General features: G+C 40.8%; 1 protein-coding gene across 2 annotated transcripts; it reads right to left on the bottom strand.

Annotated features, from left to right (window-relative positions):
* Window positions 1–331: 331 nt before the first annotated feature.
* SMPD4 (sphingomyelin phosphodiesterase 4) lies at window positions 332–18,531 on the bottom strand. 2 transcript variants are annotated; one of them, XM_086623440.1, is made up of 19 exons: window positions 18,490–18,531; window positions 18,097–18,183; window positions 17,444–17,586; window positions 17,218–17,293; window positions 16,240–16,348; window positions 15,563–15,615; window positions 14,861–15,012; window positions 13,413–13,545; window positions 12,696–12,767; window positions 8,994–9,083; window positions 6,300–6,445; window positions 5,759–5,849; window positions 4,637–4,737; window positions 4,178–4,341; window positions 3,255–3,460; window positions 2,464–2,697; window positions 1,587–1,718; window positions 1,290–1,418; window positions 332–818 (listed from the first exon to the last, which is right to left on the bottom strand). In XM_086623440.1, exons 1-19 carry the CDS (start codon window positions 18,526–18,528, stop codon window positions 492–494), a joined length of 2,484 nt encoding a protein of 827 aa, XP_086479566.1. In that variant the 5' UTR covers window positions 18,529–18,531; the 3' UTR covers window positions 332–491. The 2 variants fall into 2 exon arrangements, with proteins under 2 accessions (XP_086479566.1, XP_086479565.1); XM_086623439.1 differs by lacking the exon at window positions 8,994–9,083 and having other exon boundaries at window positions 18,490–18,528.
* Window positions 18,532–19,139: the final 608 nt, after the last annotated feature.

Below are 19,139 nucleotides of genomic sequence, written 5' to 3'. Positions count from 1 at the left end.
TGCCACTCTTGCTGCTAAGTCCCACCTTCTGTTTTTTTCCTATCAGTGCAACTTCCTATAAATTTCTTGGTGCACTGCTGTTTCCCTTGCCTTTGTAACTGCTCTGCCTGTAAGCATAATGTGTAAGTCCTATAGCTAATTCTTGCTTTAGAACACCGTAAGAGGATTCAATGCAGTTACTACTGAATCAAAAGTATTTCCACGTATGGCGTGGTTCGTTTCAGTATTATAAATAGTCATGGCTCATTCTTCCCCTCTCAAAAAAAAAAGTCATTCACTAGATTCCATAGGAACGCTTTTATAAAAATAAAATGTACATTGATTATCTCTATTCCATAACACCACACCATTGTTTATAAAACTCAATTAACTTTAATATTAAAAAATAGCTTCAGGAAGATCTGAAATGATAATTCAAACATTTTAGTCATTGAATCCCAGGCTCATCCTTAAAATATTTATTTTTACAGCTGTAAGCTCAGAGGAGGAAGTTAGTGTTCATGTGGTTTCCATCCTTCAGAGAAAAGAGTCATTATTACGGCATAAAGAAAATATCCAATCAGGATAATGAAAGTGCAGCCCACTGGCCCAATGTAAAACCAGGATGCAATGAAGTAGATCAACATCAAAGAAATGAGTGTCCTGTAGCTAGCCAGAAACCTCAGACTGATTCTTGGTCCCCAGTTCTGGCTTGTTCTGTCCTTCACCACAGGACTACATCTGATTTTCTGAATGAGGTGGGGGTTGGTAAGATGATAGCGACAAAATCTGCCAACAAAATCTTCCCTGGAGCAAAGCACGTCCATCTGATCAGCAAACTGCGGTAAGAAAAGTTAAAACATTAGTATTCTACTACAGCTACTGTCACAAAGTAAGTGTAACTTATTTTACAGTTTTCGTAAAAAGAAAATTATAGGATTATTGGAAATAGAGGAAAAAATATCAAAATGCACTTTTAAATAGAACTGCTTTAGTGCAGACTTGCTTTTATCTGTCATACCTATAGGAAGAAAAGGATTTGCTTTTCCTGTTTTAGAAACATTAATTCTGAATGATATTCCCTTTGTTCATCAAGCATAAAGAATACATTTAAAATGTTATATTTTAACATTTTGTGTAGGAAAAGCAGAATTACCTGTAGAGAAGGAGGCCTGATACTATTAGGAAATACCCACTTGAACCACAATAAAGGAGACAGAGCAAGAACAAACCAAGCCTCGTATGTGTGGGTGCAGTGAAGAACAGGAATTTGCAATGGAAAATGTAAAAGGAGACAATGTTGTACTTACCCTTTCGTTAAGAGCTGAAGATAAACGAAACAGGAGGCGGACAAGAGTTGCGTTTTCGTAGCTTCGGATGGGCTGAAGCTCAGTATCTCCTTGATACTGCACTTCAAATCTGCGTAAGCCGTTTATGATCTAGAAACAAGAAAATAAACTCCTTATCTTGTAGCTCTCTCATCTGAAACGCTTTTATATGGGCACCTCTCTTAGCCCCAGATAAACTGCATTTCTGTTGATGTAGAAGGACAACTTGTTTTTTCAAGAACAATCTAGGGTAGCTATATGGAATCTTTCTTCTCTCACCTGGTACCTGCCAAGGGGTGTAAGAACGAGGCCATCCTCGCTTTCAATGCAGTCTGGAAGCTGTTTTTTTCCATTCTCGTCTTGAGCTGTTCCACACTTCATCATCATCTGGGTCAGCTGGGCTTCATTCAGCTACTCAAGAATAACACAGTTTTAAAGCATGTATTTGATCTACCCCTTCTTCTGTTTCATTTTTCTCCCTTCACAAACGCCCTAGCAGTGGAAGCTGCTGACAGCCAGCACAGATACCAAGAACTGCTTAATAGCACCTCAGTTAGACATTAAAAGGAGATAGAAGTCTCCAGATTTCTTGTCTGTGTGTGTGTCAAATCCGAGAGAGGTGTTCTGGTTTATATGTCCCTTACTCCTTGAGAGCTGTCTTCTAAGTCAATTCTGTGTAAGAGAGTGTGGCTGACAGAGAAATCAATCTGTTCTTTGAAGTTTAACCAAACGGCCTACTTCTGGTTCACCCGTTCATCTCTAGCTGCAGCTATATTGTATTTTTATAGCTCTTTATGTTTAGAAGATACTGGACTGTTGTTAAAATTTAAGCTGTGTCTTGCCTGTTTGTAAACATGAGAACAGGCACAAGTAAAGAGACAGGTTTGCTATAAACTATAGTCCAAAAGAGTGGTCACTTGAAACAAAGTGGGTTTGATATTTAGAATCAAGAGCATCTAGTTCTATCTATAGCGAAAGTGGCTTTGAAGCGGTACGGTAAAGTCAAGCCTAAACGACATTTACAACAAAACTTGCTGCAGAGTCTCTGTGCGGCTCTGTGGCCCCTCGAAGTACAAGTGATAGAACGATGTTTGAGGAATCCTGGCTCATGTTCACACTGCCACATAGGGGCAGTTCTTAGAAAGATGTTACGTACCTTAAAGATTTGGCACAAGTATTCCAGTGCCTTCTCTAAATATTCATCTGTTTTTTTGATGCTATCTTGCCCAATTTCATCAAGGTCATTGCCTGTGTAGGAACCATTCGTTTCAGATGGTGTAAATCTAAACCATGAAAAGAAGGACTGGCTAGCCATGGTCTCTGCAGAATGGTCTGATATGGATTTCGCCGTCTGCTGTGCCTGACAAATTAACTGAGCCAGTTTTAACACCTAAAACAAACAAAAAAATAATTGTATGGGACAAATGTAAAGGACCACTAAGCATCAATACATGGAAAAAAACTGCCTTGATAACCTGGCAGTGAGAGCAAACCCAGGAAACTCACTCCCTTAGCTCATACGGACTTGTGATAAGACTGTTAGTTGCACTTCCAGTAGGCAAAGGTAGGTCTTTGCTGTTGAAGCATTTAAGAAACTTGAGTGCTTCTTAGTTTTTTAGCTGCTTTTTTTTCCTCCTGCTATTTTTATCTGACTGGCTTATAGCTACTAATCAATATAATGAATCAGAAGTTCACAGTAAGCATGTTTGAAAGGAAATACTTGCAATAAACTTCTCCAAGGCAGCAAACCGTTACATTAACTTCTTATTTAGCAAATAGCAGCAAGCAGATTTTACAGCTGTGCTGGATTGAGAGCCCTCAAACTCAACTATACAGTAGTGTAGTGTGGAAAGTTTTCCACTCTCACCGTCTCATAATATGGATGCTGAGCACTGAGAAAACACCTGTGAAAGCAGAAAGACACATGACAAGACACTTGTTGCTTACCAGATTTCTGACTTCTGTGCCAAACATCTGTTTATACTGGAAGTCCTGTCCTTCCAGGCTGTAAACATGACTCTTCACCTTAAATGAGGCATCTGTAATAGCTGGAGGCCACGATGAGAGGAAACTTCCACCAAGTGTGGGTGTCATAAAAAGTCGGTGTTGACGATGGGGAATAACAAGTTCTGGCTCCAGGAATAACTGTTCTCCTAGAATTTGAGGGAAGTAGTGAAGATGGTTACATAATACTTCTGTTTTCACCTGGGGAAGGTCTAGCTACAAAACATATTAAGTCTGCTGGGCAACTTGCTTTTAGGTAGGCAGGTAGTTCTAGGAGGAAAGAGGCCTTAATTGCCTTTTTTTTTTTTTTTCATTTAATTCTCTCTGCCCGCAGCAGAAAATGTCAGAGGGCATTTACATGCAGACCACACAGACAGCATTTTAAGCCTGTAACTTTTTTTTCAACAAAGGCAGTGGAAAATTGTGACACTTAAGACACTGATAATTGTCAAATCTTGCCTCTCCCAAATTTACTGTGTCCTAATTATCCTGCAGTGCATACATGACTAGCTATTTTGCTAAGTAGAGATACCTTTAACGATATAAGAAGTTTTAATCCTGAGGTAAATAATCAAGTAAGACAAGTGTAAGAAAAACTGACTTTATTGTAAACACCCAATATTATGTTGTTTATTTTTTAAAGAAAAATTGTGGAATGAAATCTAAATGATGGTGGTTAGAAAAGAACTATAGACATACTAAACCAATTTGACAAACATTAGTGAAGACACACAGGCTTTGAATGGCAAAACAGCATGCAAAATGGGAGAGTAAGTCTATTCACCTCAGTGCTTCAGAGGTAAGATGTAGCCATTATGAAGAAGCATTGAGACTGGACAGCGTAAGATGTCAAAATATCCATTTACCTTTCTGGATCATTTCAGCTAGATTGGGTTGAGCAAAGACCTTGGCTACTCGGAACACCATGAGAGCATTTTTTGGACTGACCAAGTCTGTTCGAAGGGCTCTGTTCAGAAATCCTACAAACAGCTTAGTATACATGAGTAGATTTTCTTGAATGAAGGCAGCCCTGTGAAAATGAGTACAGGATTTGTGAGTACAACTATTTAAATAATTCTTGTTTTGTCTTCCACCAAATGAGTCTTTAAGAGAATGTTTTATACTGTCTCTGGAAAGATGGTCTATTTGCACTGAAACAAAAGAATACTCTCAGAGCAAAGCCTGTATTGTAACAAACCATCTCTGATCTTGTATGGGAAGCTAATTCAGGTTGGTGGATGCTTCCTGAAATTCTGCTGGTTTACTCAGGATCTGCATAAACTTGAGGCTTGATTCAGATTACTCACAGTTGCTTTCCTCCTTACCATTTCTCTGACACGCTGCGAGGCAAGGGCTCTGCACTTTGTGGTGGCTTTTCTGGAGCATACCTCCAAGGCTGCAAGTAACTTAACCACATCTCAAGAACCTAAGCACAATCACACATAAAAACACATGAGTATCAATACTTTTTGGAAACGAAGACAGAAAGGGGTTTTGTTTCTTTCTTTTAAACCTAGTGAATATTATCTTAATGACAGCTAAAAGTTTCTAGGAATAAAGCACTCTAGTAATCTGAGTATCTTAGAAAAAGAACTGAAAAAAACCTACGTGCATGTTCATTGGGACCAATTTGGATTTTCTGTTAATACCCAAATGAGACAGCACTCAAACAGCTACTACAAAAAAAGAAAACTTAGTTGGTGGCTACATTTAAGGTGCATTTAACAGCTCTGGTAGTGTTCACTGAATCCTTATTGAAGTAAGTAAAGAAGATGCTACACTAGTATAATTTCAGCTTTTCTGCATAGACATGCCCACCACCCTGAGGAAACACAGTGGAGTCCTGATTGCACTGAAGCCAAGAACAGGTTTGCCATGGCCTCTGTAAACGTTTCCTCTGATGTTCTGCCTTACCAGGTGTACCTCAAACACTGCACTATCACTAAATACAGGTCTAGTGAGCAAGAACTAGCCTTGTTACATTCTGTATTTTTAAACTCCTACATTAATTACTAGGAGTCATGGTCTGATGTATTTCTTTTCCTGCTTGCAAGAGGTAATATTTGCAGTATCTTGCTATGATAAATTAGTATTGTATTACCTTTGTTTAATGACATATTTGATAAGAAATTAGGACCTATAAGAATGCATCTGTTTTAAGAGTAACACCTACTTCTTTTCAATCGACAGCCATTTTCAGTGTCAGGAAAATCACCTAACAACCTGTAGTAGTTCTGTCTAATCGGCACTCTTTTTCTAACATTAAATGTATATGTTAGAAATGTGTAAAGAATTTCACTGTAAAATGTATAAGTTTCACTGTAAATGTATAAAGAATTTCACTGCTGTAGAAAAAAACCCAACACTTAAAGACCAAGAAATAGCTGCTAAACAGCACTAACTAATGACTAGTTCTGTTGAGTACAGACTTAGAAGCAGGTACGTACTGCTCTGAAAGAGGCATCCAGAGGCCAGTGGCCAAAACAGTGTTGCAGAAAGATATAAAGTTTCTCCTGGACAAACCGAGGAATTACAACCCTGCAAACAGATTCAAAGACACTCACATGTATCAACCAGCAGCAAATTTTATAAAAAAAAATCCCAACCCAGCCAGCTAAAAACCTGACACACTTCCACAAATGCAAATACAGAAAGGACTGACCCAAACTGGTTCTTTAACTGAAGCAATTTCTGGCCATTGAATTTTAACTCAACTACATAAATACAAAATTCTCCACTAACCTTGGCCAGAAACCTCTGGTAGCATTTTCTTTTCTCTGACTTGTGCCAAGATACAGACTAGAGTAATAGCAAGACATCCCCCCTCCTGGAGCTACCCCCCCATCTAGTGGATGTGAGAAACATAATCCATTAGCTCTCATGCACTTCTGTATTTAACCACCAAAACAACCTAATTCAACCTCTCAGTGACAGCAGAGCTTTTCAGGGAGAAGCTCTGTGTTTCAGACAGGATGCTCAGGTACCTACCTTTTAAACTCCTCTAGTGGGCTGGCTGTGTGGGAGTGGGCCGAGGGGGAGAGAGGCTCTGGTTTCAGGCTATTGCTGAAAGCATGCAGATGTTTCACAAGCAGTCTTACCACTAGCACGTGTTCTTCAGTGGGCTTAAATGACTCCTAGATTCAAAGCAAAAGACAGGAAGATAATGAATACCATATGCTAAATGTCCAGGAGATAATTCAGGAAAATTATATTCTCAGGTCAGAAATCAAAATACAAGAAATGCTCTCTTTCTTCTAGGTTCTTCACCAAGTTTGGTGCCACCTGATTTTAGACAGACTTGCTCCCCAGGACAAGCTACATCAATCTTCTGCCATCAGTTTAATAAGAAACAGTAGCATATTTTTGATAATGTGACTCTAAGAAAAAGTATCTACAGTACTCTAATGCAGTGAATTTCAGGCTAGCGTTAAACAACAGAATAACTTGTAGATTTTGACTTACCCCTTTTTGAAAAAAAATAGTCAGCCTTTCATTATGGTTATAAGTTCATTGCTGCGGACAGCACAACACATCCTTTGTTTATGCTCTTGGCTGGCTTTACTGAATTCTCCTTCCTATGCTGGTACTCATCTACCTTATAAGAAAGAATAATCCTAGAAAGAGTTATGGCAAGAACAAGAACTGCTTCAAGTCCTGCGTGATCCTGTTGCTTCCCAGTATCATTATGGCTAGAAGTAGCCTGGGTGGCAGTAGCACAAGGAGTCACGGTGAGCCACAGTGATGTTACTAATAAACAGGTGAGTGTATGATATAGCAGGGACATGAATGAGATAAAAAAGAGGTAGTTCTCCTGAGTGCCCAGCACCAGAGCTGGTCTGTTGCAGAATCTGGGGACAAAGCACTAACTCCTTTGCTACTGTAATTTGCTTTAAGAGTAGTGAACTAATCTCAACGCACTACTGAAGGCAGATTCTAAGATATCATTTGTATTCTAAGTTCCACAGCCCTCATGTTTCTCAGAAGGTGAGAAGAATGTACATGAAACAAAAGTTACAGCTGCAAGTATAATGGAAGATGCCAGAAGAGTGTATTAGACAACAGCTGCAAGATGATTCCAGGATGCCAAACGTAGCCATGCTGAGGTAAGATGCTGAATATGACTCTGGGGGACTGGTAGGCATTTTTATAGAAAAAGCTTCCACTTCTTAAATCCCATTTAATAGTATTTCCAGTGCTGGGAGGGAGTGTGTATCTTTGTGTGTCCTTTCTCTGCAATGTCTAGGGCAAAGCAGATATGTTTTTACCATCTCTTAGGATTTTTAGTACGCTGTAAAGTTCATTCCAGAAAAAGATTCAAGGCCTGATGATAGGTATAGTCATGTAGTACAGCCAGATCTGAGACTCTTCTAAGAGGGAGGATAACCTGTTACTAGTCCTAATGGAGGCTAGTCTTGTGTTCTTGACAGCTCCTGGTAAGTCAGCATGTTTTCTTCAGTCCTGAGGAGAGCTTATAAAAGAGGGTAGAACTCTGAGAAGTTACTTGGTCCCAAGAGTTTAGATCAGGATCTCTAAAAGCAATTAGAAAGGTTGAGTACCCTGCTATAGGCCTTGAAAGGGTGTAATTTAAAAAAAAAAAAAAATCCAGGCTCCCCTGAGGGTACCTTTTGAACTTACAAAACCACCAGTACCAGTATTTCAATCCATCACTTCAGATGATGCTAGTAGTTTTTCCACTTAGCAATTCTGACAATTTCCTCTTAGCCTGATCAGCACCATGACGAACATTACTGGTTCAAAAGTATTTTTCCTCACAAGTGTTTTTGTTTTCAAACCGTAGCTTATAGGATGGATGTATACCACTCTTTTCTTAACATGATAATTAGATAAACATAATAGTAAAAAAGACTTAAAGACAAGTAGTAGTTCCTGTTTTCCTTTTTAAGCAGTACCTTGAGATCTCACAGCACTTTATTTTTTTTTTTTAAGGATTAAACAGCAGGAAAATTCCACGTAGTGCTAAAGAGCTTTACAGTATAGTAAGAGCTTTATAGTACATATGCTCAGCCCTCCCCTTTCCCAAAATGAAGACCCAATGAATAAAGAGCTGAAGAAGGGAAAGAGGAATCAGCAATCTGTTCCAACAGGAATGTTTTTACATGCACATTTCCTGAACAATCTGCAAATGTACCACTCGTGTGCTTTTGCAAAACTGGGCAGTCAAGTTCCCACTGCCACTACAAATTTAGTATATCCAATGGCATTTCACTGGCTAAAACCCCCCTAGATGTTACCTACCTTTATCTTTAGGTGATGGCCATGCAAATTCTGATCTTCTCTTCCACACAAGGTTTGCTTACGTAACTAGTGTGTGAGGGGCAGAAATCTGCCATTGGTGAAGGCAGTTTTGGTGTCAAAAAATGTCAGCATAGCTGATAAGCCTCTTTCTACAATGCATTACAAGAAGGCATCTCTAAAAATGGAGTTCCCAATTAATCCTTATAATGATAGATTTTTAACTATTTTCTCCATGACCTTTGATAATACCTCTTAGTATCTGTTTTCACTGCAAATTTAGTAAATCTCAATGCAGTGTCCTCAATGAAGTCATAAAACCACATCTTAGCAGAAAAAGCTGCTGTAGAGCTAGCACCATTACACTTTGCAGATTATATGGTGGAACAAGATTTTTAAAAAGGAAACAAAATGAAAAGATGATAATACTTGGTATGCGTGGAGGGCCTGGTAGCTGGATTGGGCAGGACTACCGTGGTGTTTACTGGAGATACTGAGTCGGTAGTGGAGAACCTCCAGCTGAGACAACAGAAACAAAAAGGAAGGGGAGGGAGGGAAAAAAGGAGAGAAGAGAGCAAGAGAAAAATAAAGTGAGAATGAGCCCAAGGAAGAAGGGTTTGGGGGAAAAATGAACATCACAAATACAGTCAGGGACAACATATCACAGTAACAACTGCAGCTACAGTATCCTCTTCTCTCTGGTGTTCAGTAGATTGATTCCACAGTATTTCATACCCTTTCTCAACTTGGAACTTAATCAACTAGCTTTGGCCAAACAATGCCAGGTTGGATGAGGCTTTGAGCAACCTGGTCTAGTGGAAGGTGTCCCTGCCCATGGCAGGGGGTTGGAACTAGATGATCTTTAAGATCCTTTCCAACCCAAACCATTCTATGATTGGAAATACAACTGGGAGCAGGGGTCAAAAAAGTATAGCAGGAAGTGGCTGTGGCTGTTCTCTTTGCAACCCTCAGAGCAAGTACTGGTTTTGAGCTGATTACTTTGATTTGATTACTCATTTGGAGCTTCTGCCAAACTCACCATTTCAGAAGTTCACTGAACTTGGTCATTTCTTCCATTGCTGCTGGAGAAGCAGGATTTGTATACAGGGAAGAAACTCAAATGGATACTTTCTTCTTCCCAAAGAACGGAAGAAAAAAGTTTGGCTTTTTATAATCACGGTGAGCCTGTCCAGTAAGCTTCCCGTTCAGAGAAATCCTCTGTTTTCTCTTTCTACTTAAAGGCCATTTGGGAAGGCTGCAGGTCTTGTGAAGTTCCTCAAAAGAGGCGGAAATTACTTTCATTATTAGGGAAATATCACAAAATAGCACAAAAAAGGCAAAAGACAGACCTTTTGTTATATGCTACTGCAAAAGGCATCTTGCCTTAACACTGAAATCTCTGCAAGCAGCCAGATCCTTTCTCGGATGAATTTAAAGAGTATTTTTTGACAATATGACAGTGAAGAGGATACTGTAGCGACAGCGACACACATGTATGAAATTAATGAAAAAACATAAAACAAAAAATGTACACTACACAGATCCCAATGACTATTGTCAGGCATCTAAACTAACTCTCCAGATCACACCTCTGCTGTCTTTGAACCGCCCCTACCCAACCTCCTCTAGTGCCAGTTTGGTATCTTTTAGTTTTACACTCTTAGAGTGGTAGGATGGCTACTGCACGCTCCGCTACAGCTCAAACACATTGTCTGCTCCATAACTGACTCTGCTGCCACAGGAATCAGCAAGAGCCTGTACTCTAATGGGTGTTCCACGTGCAGTGCTGGGGTCTGGCACCTGGCTTTGGAAGGTCAGGAAGCATTACATAAAATTTTATCTAACAGTTTCTTTTTAAGGGTTTATTGTGATTACAGCAGAAGGGAATGGGAAAAGAGATGCTGCAGACTTGGGCTCTGGATCATCTGAGAAAGAAAAAGCAAATAGACATGTAAAAGAATGGGAAAATAGTTAAATTAATGGGGAAAACAGTGAAACTCAGCATAGCAAATAGCGTCAACCACAGGTTCACACCAGACCCAGAGAGAATTCAAAGCAGTGAAGTAGAAAAGAAGTACATCTTCTCAAAATAAATTATTTACTATTCATACCTATTCCACCACCTTCTACTTGTAAAGAGAAGTCTGTGATGACACTAACAAGGTTTAAGAAAAACCTGTCGTTCCTTGAGGCACTTCACAGGAAAGTTAGATATCTGGGACCTGGCTTGGCTCATCAAAGCAAACAAGTCTGGCTGCTGGGCAAAAAAAGAGCAAGTTCTTTGGAACCTCGTCCCACCTTCCAGTACAGGCGTGTAGCCATTGCAAGTCACGGATGGGATGAACAGTCCCTAATTACCCCTCCTTCCAAAAGCACAGAAGACTAAATGGAATCAAGTGAACCTGCATAATTATTAACAATTTTAAGAATAAGGTTTAGGGTGATCTTGGGTTTCCAGTCAAGCCCTTTAACCCTTAAGTTAAAACAAAACTTGCATTTCTGCATATTCTGCTTCCTCATTTGGGGAACTATGAAGCAGATTATTCTCCTTCAGCCCACCCTGAGACCAGTTTACAGAGCTTAGTGTAAGCATCACAGGCTTATGAATAGTCCTGTTCCTAGCTGATCTGGAACCTTTCCTCAGTCCTGCAGGAGGGATCGTTCATCCATTTATGGATGTCACGGGGAATTCCAGTCCCCTATTCAGGTGTTCGAACCTCCAAAGAGTAAAGACTTCCTTTTTTACATACCCATGATTACTTCCCATCAAAGATGAAACCAAAATACCATCAGGGAGTTATGGCCTCAAGTTGTGGCTCAACGCACCTTGTGGAGGATCCTGAAGTGATGATTTCAGAGAACTTAAGCTCTACCTAGGCCCTGTAACATAACACTGATAGTCACTGTCTATAACTGCTGCTCCCTGCTGTTAGAAGAGAGCATCTGAAATACAGAGGGTGTACAGAGGAGAGAAGTTTAAAGCAATCATTATTTCTGGCCTAAGCACAGCGCTTGATGCACAGAGACTGGACAGACAGACAGACCAAAGGTACTTCAAGCAAAGCCTTTCCATCACAGGTGCACAGCCATGCTGCTTGGAGTCCTAAGTGGAGACTTTGCAACATTAGTGAGTCTGCGTTTTGACCTCAACTTTAAGAATAAAAGACAAAACCTATCACACTTCAACTCTCCAGTGTTTTTCCCTAGCAAAATATAAATACGTATGTTATTTTATAGCCTGTGGAGTGAAGGATCAGAATTTCTCAGTCAATCAACTCTTTCACACAGGAATAAATCCTGAGTAGCATTTCTGTCCCCTTCTATGAAAGACCCACTATGACCCAGAGGGAATTCAGAGGATCTACATTTTCTCCTTCGAATTCCCGTTACATTTATAACACCTTTGATCTTAGCCTCCCCAACACTTACTTAGTTTTTACATGCAGGAGTTTGTTACTGAGCAGGTCACGACAAACTGCTTAAAACAGTGTATTTATTATCTGAGCAAGAGCTTCTACGATATTCTGAACTCTGTAGCTACAGAATTGCTTCTGGCACCATTATGGTGAAAAGCATATTTTAGAATATGAAACAACAAAAATGGCCTATCCACTTAACACTGAAGGGCAGTTTAGTAAAATTTCCTTTTTTTTTTTTTTTTTTAATTTGGATTTATGCTAAAAAGTGGTTACGGATCTTAGAAATTACTAATTGGCATTTCAGTATCATTTGCTATCGCTGCTGGAAATCAATTTTAGCTATTTTTAGCAGCCATGTTGCCCCAGTGGGATTTAACACTATGGTTTTATAGTGGTATCTTCCCCATCACTACTAGTTTGATTATTGGTGTTCAGATTGTTGTGACCATTCCACAAACTTGTCTTTTACAAAAAAAAACAAAACAAAAACAACACAACTTCTGCAATGAAGGCAAATCTGGACGACACACTTATTCACAACATTCTCCATAGCCAGATTAGCAATTTTGACACACTCATGTAGATACTCTGATAAGTTACTTATTTCCTTTGGACCAATATACCAAAAAAATGATCCACAGAATAGGAAATTTACCCCTAGGTAAGAGCTCAAACATCAGATGACGCTCATGAATGAAGTACAAACTATTACCTTGACATGAGGGGACTGCATTTTCTGATACATTTCCAGTGAATAATGATGAAGCCACATTTCAACAAAGATCTGCAAAACAAATGTTTTCTCAGCTAGGGAAAGAGAAATAATCCAGGATTTGTCAGTCACAAGCTAGGTATAAGGAAGACTATAGTGTATAATTTGAACACTAAACTGTACTTGTAAGTAGACAGGCACCTATTCAGAGATGTTTCAGGTTATCATCACGTCAGTGCAAATGACTGAGTTGGCATACTGCTAGCACCCGTTAAGCATCAATAATTCAGTTCAGCAACATAGTAGGAACTTGTTTCAGAACAACTGTTAAGTCCAGATTCTCCTTTCCCTTCCCTTGATGGTGAAGAGAACCAACTTCTCTGTGCTCAACCTTTGCTTAGAGCATAGAACTGATGTAAGATTAAAGAAGGAAAAAAAAAAAGAAAATTCAGTTTAGAAACTTTTCTGGAAAAAATGACTCAAACGCTTGAGTCAGCTGTTAGATATGCAGTCTAAAAAAAGATATTAAGTGCCTTTCTAAATTACAACTTAGCAGTTTCACAGTTGTTCTTTGTTTCACTAACAGAAAACAACTGCACTGCTCAATTCCAAGAACAAGCTAAAGCAAAACAGCATAACTGTCTCTGGTTTAAAAAGAAGAGATTCCTCAGCAGCAAGAAATGCTGTGGGTCGTTCTCTTCCTTAAGTCCAACTTACCTGAAGCAGTGTTTCTGATCTCCAGATCTCCTGGGAAGCTGGGTCAGCATTCACAGAAGGCTGATGGGCAATGTGCCGTTTCAGCAGGCTGGTGTGATGCATGCCGTAGGAAGTGAAAGGCACTGCTGGAGACCTTTAAAGACAAGTGCATGGAAATGCTGAAGTCAGTAAGCCTCAGTAGAGGGAAATATATCATTGCTTTTAATCACTGGTTTATAAATGGGAAAACAGTCTTTAAGAAGTAAAACTGCATAATCGATTACAAGTTTCAAACTTCTGCAACATGCTGTAATTACTAGTCGCTTTAACTACAAACATACGCTACATCACTACTCATACTGCATTGCGCCAGCTTTACACAGACCTGATGTTATGTTCACTAATACATGGGTTTTTACTTTCTCCTATTCAGTTTATTTTCTTTCACTCTGCCTTCCATATTCATAGTTTACCTGATCTGTATTTTCCTAGGTATATGCTCAACAGACCATGGAAACTGATATTTGAAATGTATTTAAAATGCAGTTATATAAAACATAATGGCTATTTATTTTCACATTTGTATAAAATTGCTAATATTGATAACATTTTATGAATTCCAGTAGCAAAACCAATTTTGAAAATGTGGATTTTCACACACTGAGCTATTACAAAGAATGAAAGACTGGGTGCTTGTACTGGAGAATTTTCACTTCAACTTTGTGAGTTTGGTTTTATGCCATTATCACATAGACATATACAACTGCAGTAAGCGGTCAAAAATCTTTCATCCTCTTCCTTCCAGTTGTGGCTAACTAGCTTGATCTATTACCATGCAAAAAGTCACCTGACATGCAGTCACTCATTATACGGTTTGATTACTAATATGTGTCTTGGCTTTTTATATCAGGAAGTTATGAACTAAGAAACCTACGAGCACTATCAGTCTGCAACAAAGCCACAGACGTGGTCCTGACACAGCAATTTCAGAACTGCAAAACAGGTAATGAGAGCATGAAACAATTAAGGATGGCAACCTCAGCACTGAAACAAAATGACCAACTGCCAAGTTGTCTGGCTTTGTAGCAACAATCAATGAAAGATGCAACTTTCCTTGTAACGGTGGTTACACGTACCATATGTATCTGAAGATAGTAAAAACTGTGAAGTACAGTCAGATCTGTCCTACTGCAGTTGCAGGGCACAAAACACAACTGGACTTGCTGAACTGATTAATTTTTGTTGCCTGTACATGCCTTTTTTGCTCCAATAATAGCTACCTTTCAGACTTTCAAATGAAACTTTCATGGTAAAATTAAGTGAACATAAATCTATTTAATTTTTGTAGCTATATAATAATTATCTAATACAGATCATAAAGAGCAGAGATGTTTTGTGCTTTAGTTAGAGATTTTGTTCCAACAAGCCATGTTTTGTAAGCAATTTGCCTCTGGCACTGTAGTCATTACCTGGGAGTCGGGGAAGGGATGGCTCCCCCAGGATTTGAAGAAGGTGGAGGAAGGACACTTCCTTCTGTGGGTAGGAAACACTTCAGGTATGTGTCCACCAAGATGAAATAAGCACTGTTGGAAGGGCTGACGTGATGGGTGACGGGTGAGTTCTGAAACAGACACACAGGATATATATATACCTGGAGCTACATACTGTTACTTTAAGCTACTGCTAGGGAGTGTCTGCTACACAGCCAGACCCTTTTAGTATAAATAAGCAGAAGCCCAGTGGTTATAAAGGGTGAATTGACAACAAAGACACCTTGGAGCAATGGTAAAGTAACTAACTGCAAGCGTGCAGTGTTACAAAGCACAGGTACCAACAGGGAGACGAACCAAATAACCAGAAACCATAGAACAAATCTGTGGTTATGACTGTATAACTGGTGTTATTGGACAGAGGGGTAGGAAACCCATTTGGAATCCATTGCCTGCTCCGTGTTGGTATGTTGTTGGACAGACTGCTTACTAGTATATCTAAGGTGAGTATTTTGTTTATTACCCAGTCTTACATCATCAACCGAACCAAAGCAGTAACAAATTCTAAAAGTAGAGATTAAACTGCTGTTAATTTAGCTGGAGAGCATCTCAGCAGCCTCTTAAAGCATTATGAAGAAAGGCTAATTCTATTCTAAGAGAAAAATTGTGAAACATACTTACCTTCTGTGTAATCAAACTAATTGCAAAGTAAAACATGTAATATTCAAATGGATCTAGAAGAACAGTCAAGGATCAGATAATCAAAAAAAAAACACAACAGGTACAGCTGTTAGATATCTGGGGATGCTGAATAGACAGGAATTTTTTATTTTGTCAGTGCTAAATTAACTTTCTAGAGCTTAACAGCAAATTCAGCTTTGCCTTCTTGCTTTCAAACAAACTGACTCAAATATTGGTAACTGAGGTTTTCTCTATTTGGCAAAGTGTGTTCGCATTACTCTCCTTAGCACGTTTGGCTATCTCAGACTGAAACCACTGCAGCTGCAGCTATGCTGCTTCCAGCAAGTACACTAGCTGCAAAGTTAACATGCCCTTTTTCTATCATCTTACATAAACTATGAGTAGTTACAACAACAAAAATTGTGAAATACAGGCTCTACTGAAATAATTGGAAATTTTGTTGCTGACTTGAATAAGGCCAAAAATTCCCCCACAAGGGTTTATAAGAGGAGGACAAATTTATTTTTCATTGGAATCTAAACACTTACCATCAGCCCAAACTCTTTAGCGTAACATGATTTACTGCAGACACATAATAAATATACAACAGAAATGCTCGTAATCTCTCAGTTTTAGATATTTAAAAGGAATTAAACAGCCAACTGTTAAAAGGATACTAAGAGCCAAATTCAAACCTAAACCACCAGATGAAGGAAACTGGACTTTGTTGTGGTATAAAGAGCATTCTGGTAGGACTTGCTCTTGTATTGAAGCCTTCACAGGGCCCTGAAAGACAAAGTAATGAAATATTAATCTGGCTACTAAGCATATTGCAGAGTATGTTTTCAGATAGTGAAGTTCTTCTGCATTCCAGCATTCTGTGATACCTGCGTTCAGCTCAGTGGGATTTTACTGCATTGCAGTAGCTCCTTGTGCAAATGCATACACTTTAGATTAATTGCCAACTTTCTCACTCAGAATGAGTGTTCGGTATAAGAAGAAAAATGAGTCTTCACCAAGACTTTTCCAGTTGGAGCGAGAGCAGCAGAAGACTGGTGTTTGCCTGATAGCTGATGGTTTTGTTACGGTAACTGAGCTGTGGACCAGCAATTACTATATACTCAAATGACCTTTCCTTTTGTTAAAGACTGTAGAATTATATGAATCAATTTCTAGATACCAGGTAGCTGGTAGCAATGGAAGAAACATAGTGAAACAACTCTACAGACAAACATTTTTGTTTGAAATGTTGTACTTCGTATCCAGGATAACAGTTTTCAAACACGTGAGCACAAAGCACAGCTAGAGAAGGCACTGCTCTGTGATGAGCTTGGAAAACTATTTTCAGTCCTGCAACTAATGGTAACCAAGATAAAGGACACAACTTTCTTTGGGGACAGGATAAGAATCACAATGCAGCTTTCTTGGCTGAACAGCACAACTATCTAGCTGCTGACAGCCACTATCTCCTACAAAGTTTATGGCTGGGAACTCTCCTCCTCTAGCAACTGTTTAAAGAAACGGGTGTGCTCTAAACCTGGAGCACTGAGGCTATTCCTTGGCTTATATTGAACTGTATGTATAAAGTGTGCGCAAAGTTCCAGTAGCTGCAACAACAACTGCATTCTCTCCTTATAAATTTTTCAGTTACTCACTGGAAGGTATGAGACTGGGAAATCGTATCTGTACTCTTCTGCTTGGAGTTTGTAAACCAGCTTCATCATTGGGCCACTGCAAACAAGCATCAGATAGAAAATCCATGGTAAGTACCCTCTCCTGCCTCACTTTTGTGAAGTTATGTTTGCACAATGGAAAAAGGTCAAACACTGGTCATTTGTTCACCATACATTTTTTAATCTGTGCTGAAATAAATGATTCTACCTGGGATCTAGGAAATCCAAAGCCACAGAATATTCAGTAGGATTCGTTCTTCCTTGCAAACACCGAAGATTCCAGCCTACGATGATGCCATCCAGGCTACCAAAAATGCTTTCCACCAGCCATGGGAAGATGCCATGTAGTTCCTTTAAGAAAAACAGACACAAATAGTTAATGTGTACAATTCCTCACTTGAACAGTCTCTATTGCACGTACTAGAATGCACAAAGATGCTGTCTTCCAGCTATTTAGGACTGTTTCCAGATTATCACTGGGCAGAGCTTCCATTCAAAAGAATGTATTATGATATGGCAATTACAGGAAATCTATCCTGATTTCTGATCCTACTAAAGTTCCAGTTATACTCATCAGCATCACGTGCAGTTTGTCGCATTTTAAAAACTAGTTTTCCTTGTACATTGAGGCTGAAAGGTATTAATAAAACACAGTCAGTCAATCTTTTAATGACTGGAACAATCTTTTAATGACTAGAAAAGGTTTTTCTCTTGGGGAACACTGGATTCCCACTGTTTCACCTGGGGCCCTCAAAACTCTTGATAAGAAAAACAGGAACAAAGAAAACAGGAATATGAAAAAAACAATTTCCCCTGAAATACGCTGGGCAGTGAGTTTCTGGAAAGGCAGCGACTGCTCACCTTGGCAGGAAACTCCTCAATGATCGTCTCCAGATCGTGGCACCTCTGGACAAACGGCTTGTTCACGCAATCTGCCTTCAGAGTGGCCTGTTACAAATCGGAAAGGAAATCGGATCGCCGCGGCCAGAAAGGGCGGTTCTTACCACGGCCGCGACTTAAAAATCCGCTAATCGCGCCGCTCCTCCGGTACGGCGCTTCTGCCGGCACGGCTGAAGCTACTGACCGACCTTGTAACCTCGCAGGTACGTAACGAAGCTGATCGTTAACCAAAACCGCGAGTGCAGCCGAAACGGGCCCCCCGCCCCGCTCCCCTCCGTTCCCCGCCCGGCCCGGCCCGGCCCCGCGGGCTCGGTGCCGCGGCCTCCCCGCGCCCGCCCGCCGCTGCCCACCCACCAGCAGGAAGCTGGGCTGCGGCAGGTGCGGGCCGGCCATGCCGCTTCTCCCCGCGCCCGCCGTGGTGCTGCAGGACGAGGCGCGAAAACGGCCGGTACCGGCGCGCGGCGGGACCGCGGCGCCCGCTGCCTCCGCGCCGCCGCCTCCCGCGCTGGGCGCCGGCGCAGCGCTTTGCGTCACCGCTGTCGGCCGGCGCGCCGCTGTGACGCCACCCCCCGCGGCGGGGCGCGTGCCGCTGTTGCCACGGTGACGAGCCCGGAGAGGTTCCCGCTCGACATGGCCGCGCCGAGAGCAGGCCCTGCCCCGGGCGGCGGCGGCGCCGCGACCCGAGTGGCCTCAGCCCCTTCCCCAGAATCCGTGTGGGCGCTGCGGGCCGCGGCGGCCGTCCCTTTGGCGGCCGCTCCGGGTGTGCTCATGAGAGCGGCCGGTGCCGCGGGACGAAAGGGCCGGCGGCAGCTCGGGGTTGGGCGGCGGGGAAGGTGAAGCCGTCGCTGGCTCAGATATTGGTGCTTGGAGCAAACTGAACGTCTTGTGAGCAAATTAACGGCAGTGTGGGCAAAGACACACCGCGCTGGCGGTACATGCTTCCTGCCTGCTCGAAAGGACCGTTTTCATCCAAACTGGGGGCGAATTTAAAAACAGTGTATTAG

The sequence above is a fragment of the Tauraco erythrolophus genome, chromosome 19 (assembly GCF_009769465.1).
Source record: "Tauraco erythrolophus isolate bTauEry1 chromosome 19, bTauEry1.pri, whole genome shotgun sequence".
Lineage (NCBI taxonomy): Eukaryota > Metazoa > Chordata > Aves > Musophagiformes > Musophagidae > Tauraco > Tauraco erythrolophus.
The sequence above is the reverse complement of the archived record's forward strand: the minus strand, read 5'-3'. Positions and strand labels throughout refer to the sequence as shown.

What these genes read in the sequence shown, in the direction of transcription:
- SMPD4 (XM_086623440.1), bottom strand. Translation starts at nt 18,528, where the DNA reads ATGGCCGGCCCGCACCTGCCGCAGCCCAGCTTCCTGCTG. An exon ending in TCCCAGTCTCATACCTTCCA is followed by an intron (nt 16,349 to 17,217) that starts GTGAGTAACTGA and finishes TTTGTCTTTCAG; the next exon opens with GGCCCTGTGAAGGCTTCAAT. An exon ending in TTAGTTTGATTACACAGAAG is followed by an intron (nt 15,013 to 15,562) that starts GTAAGTATGTTT and finishes TGTCTGTTTCAG; the next exon opens with AACTCACCCGTCACCCATCA.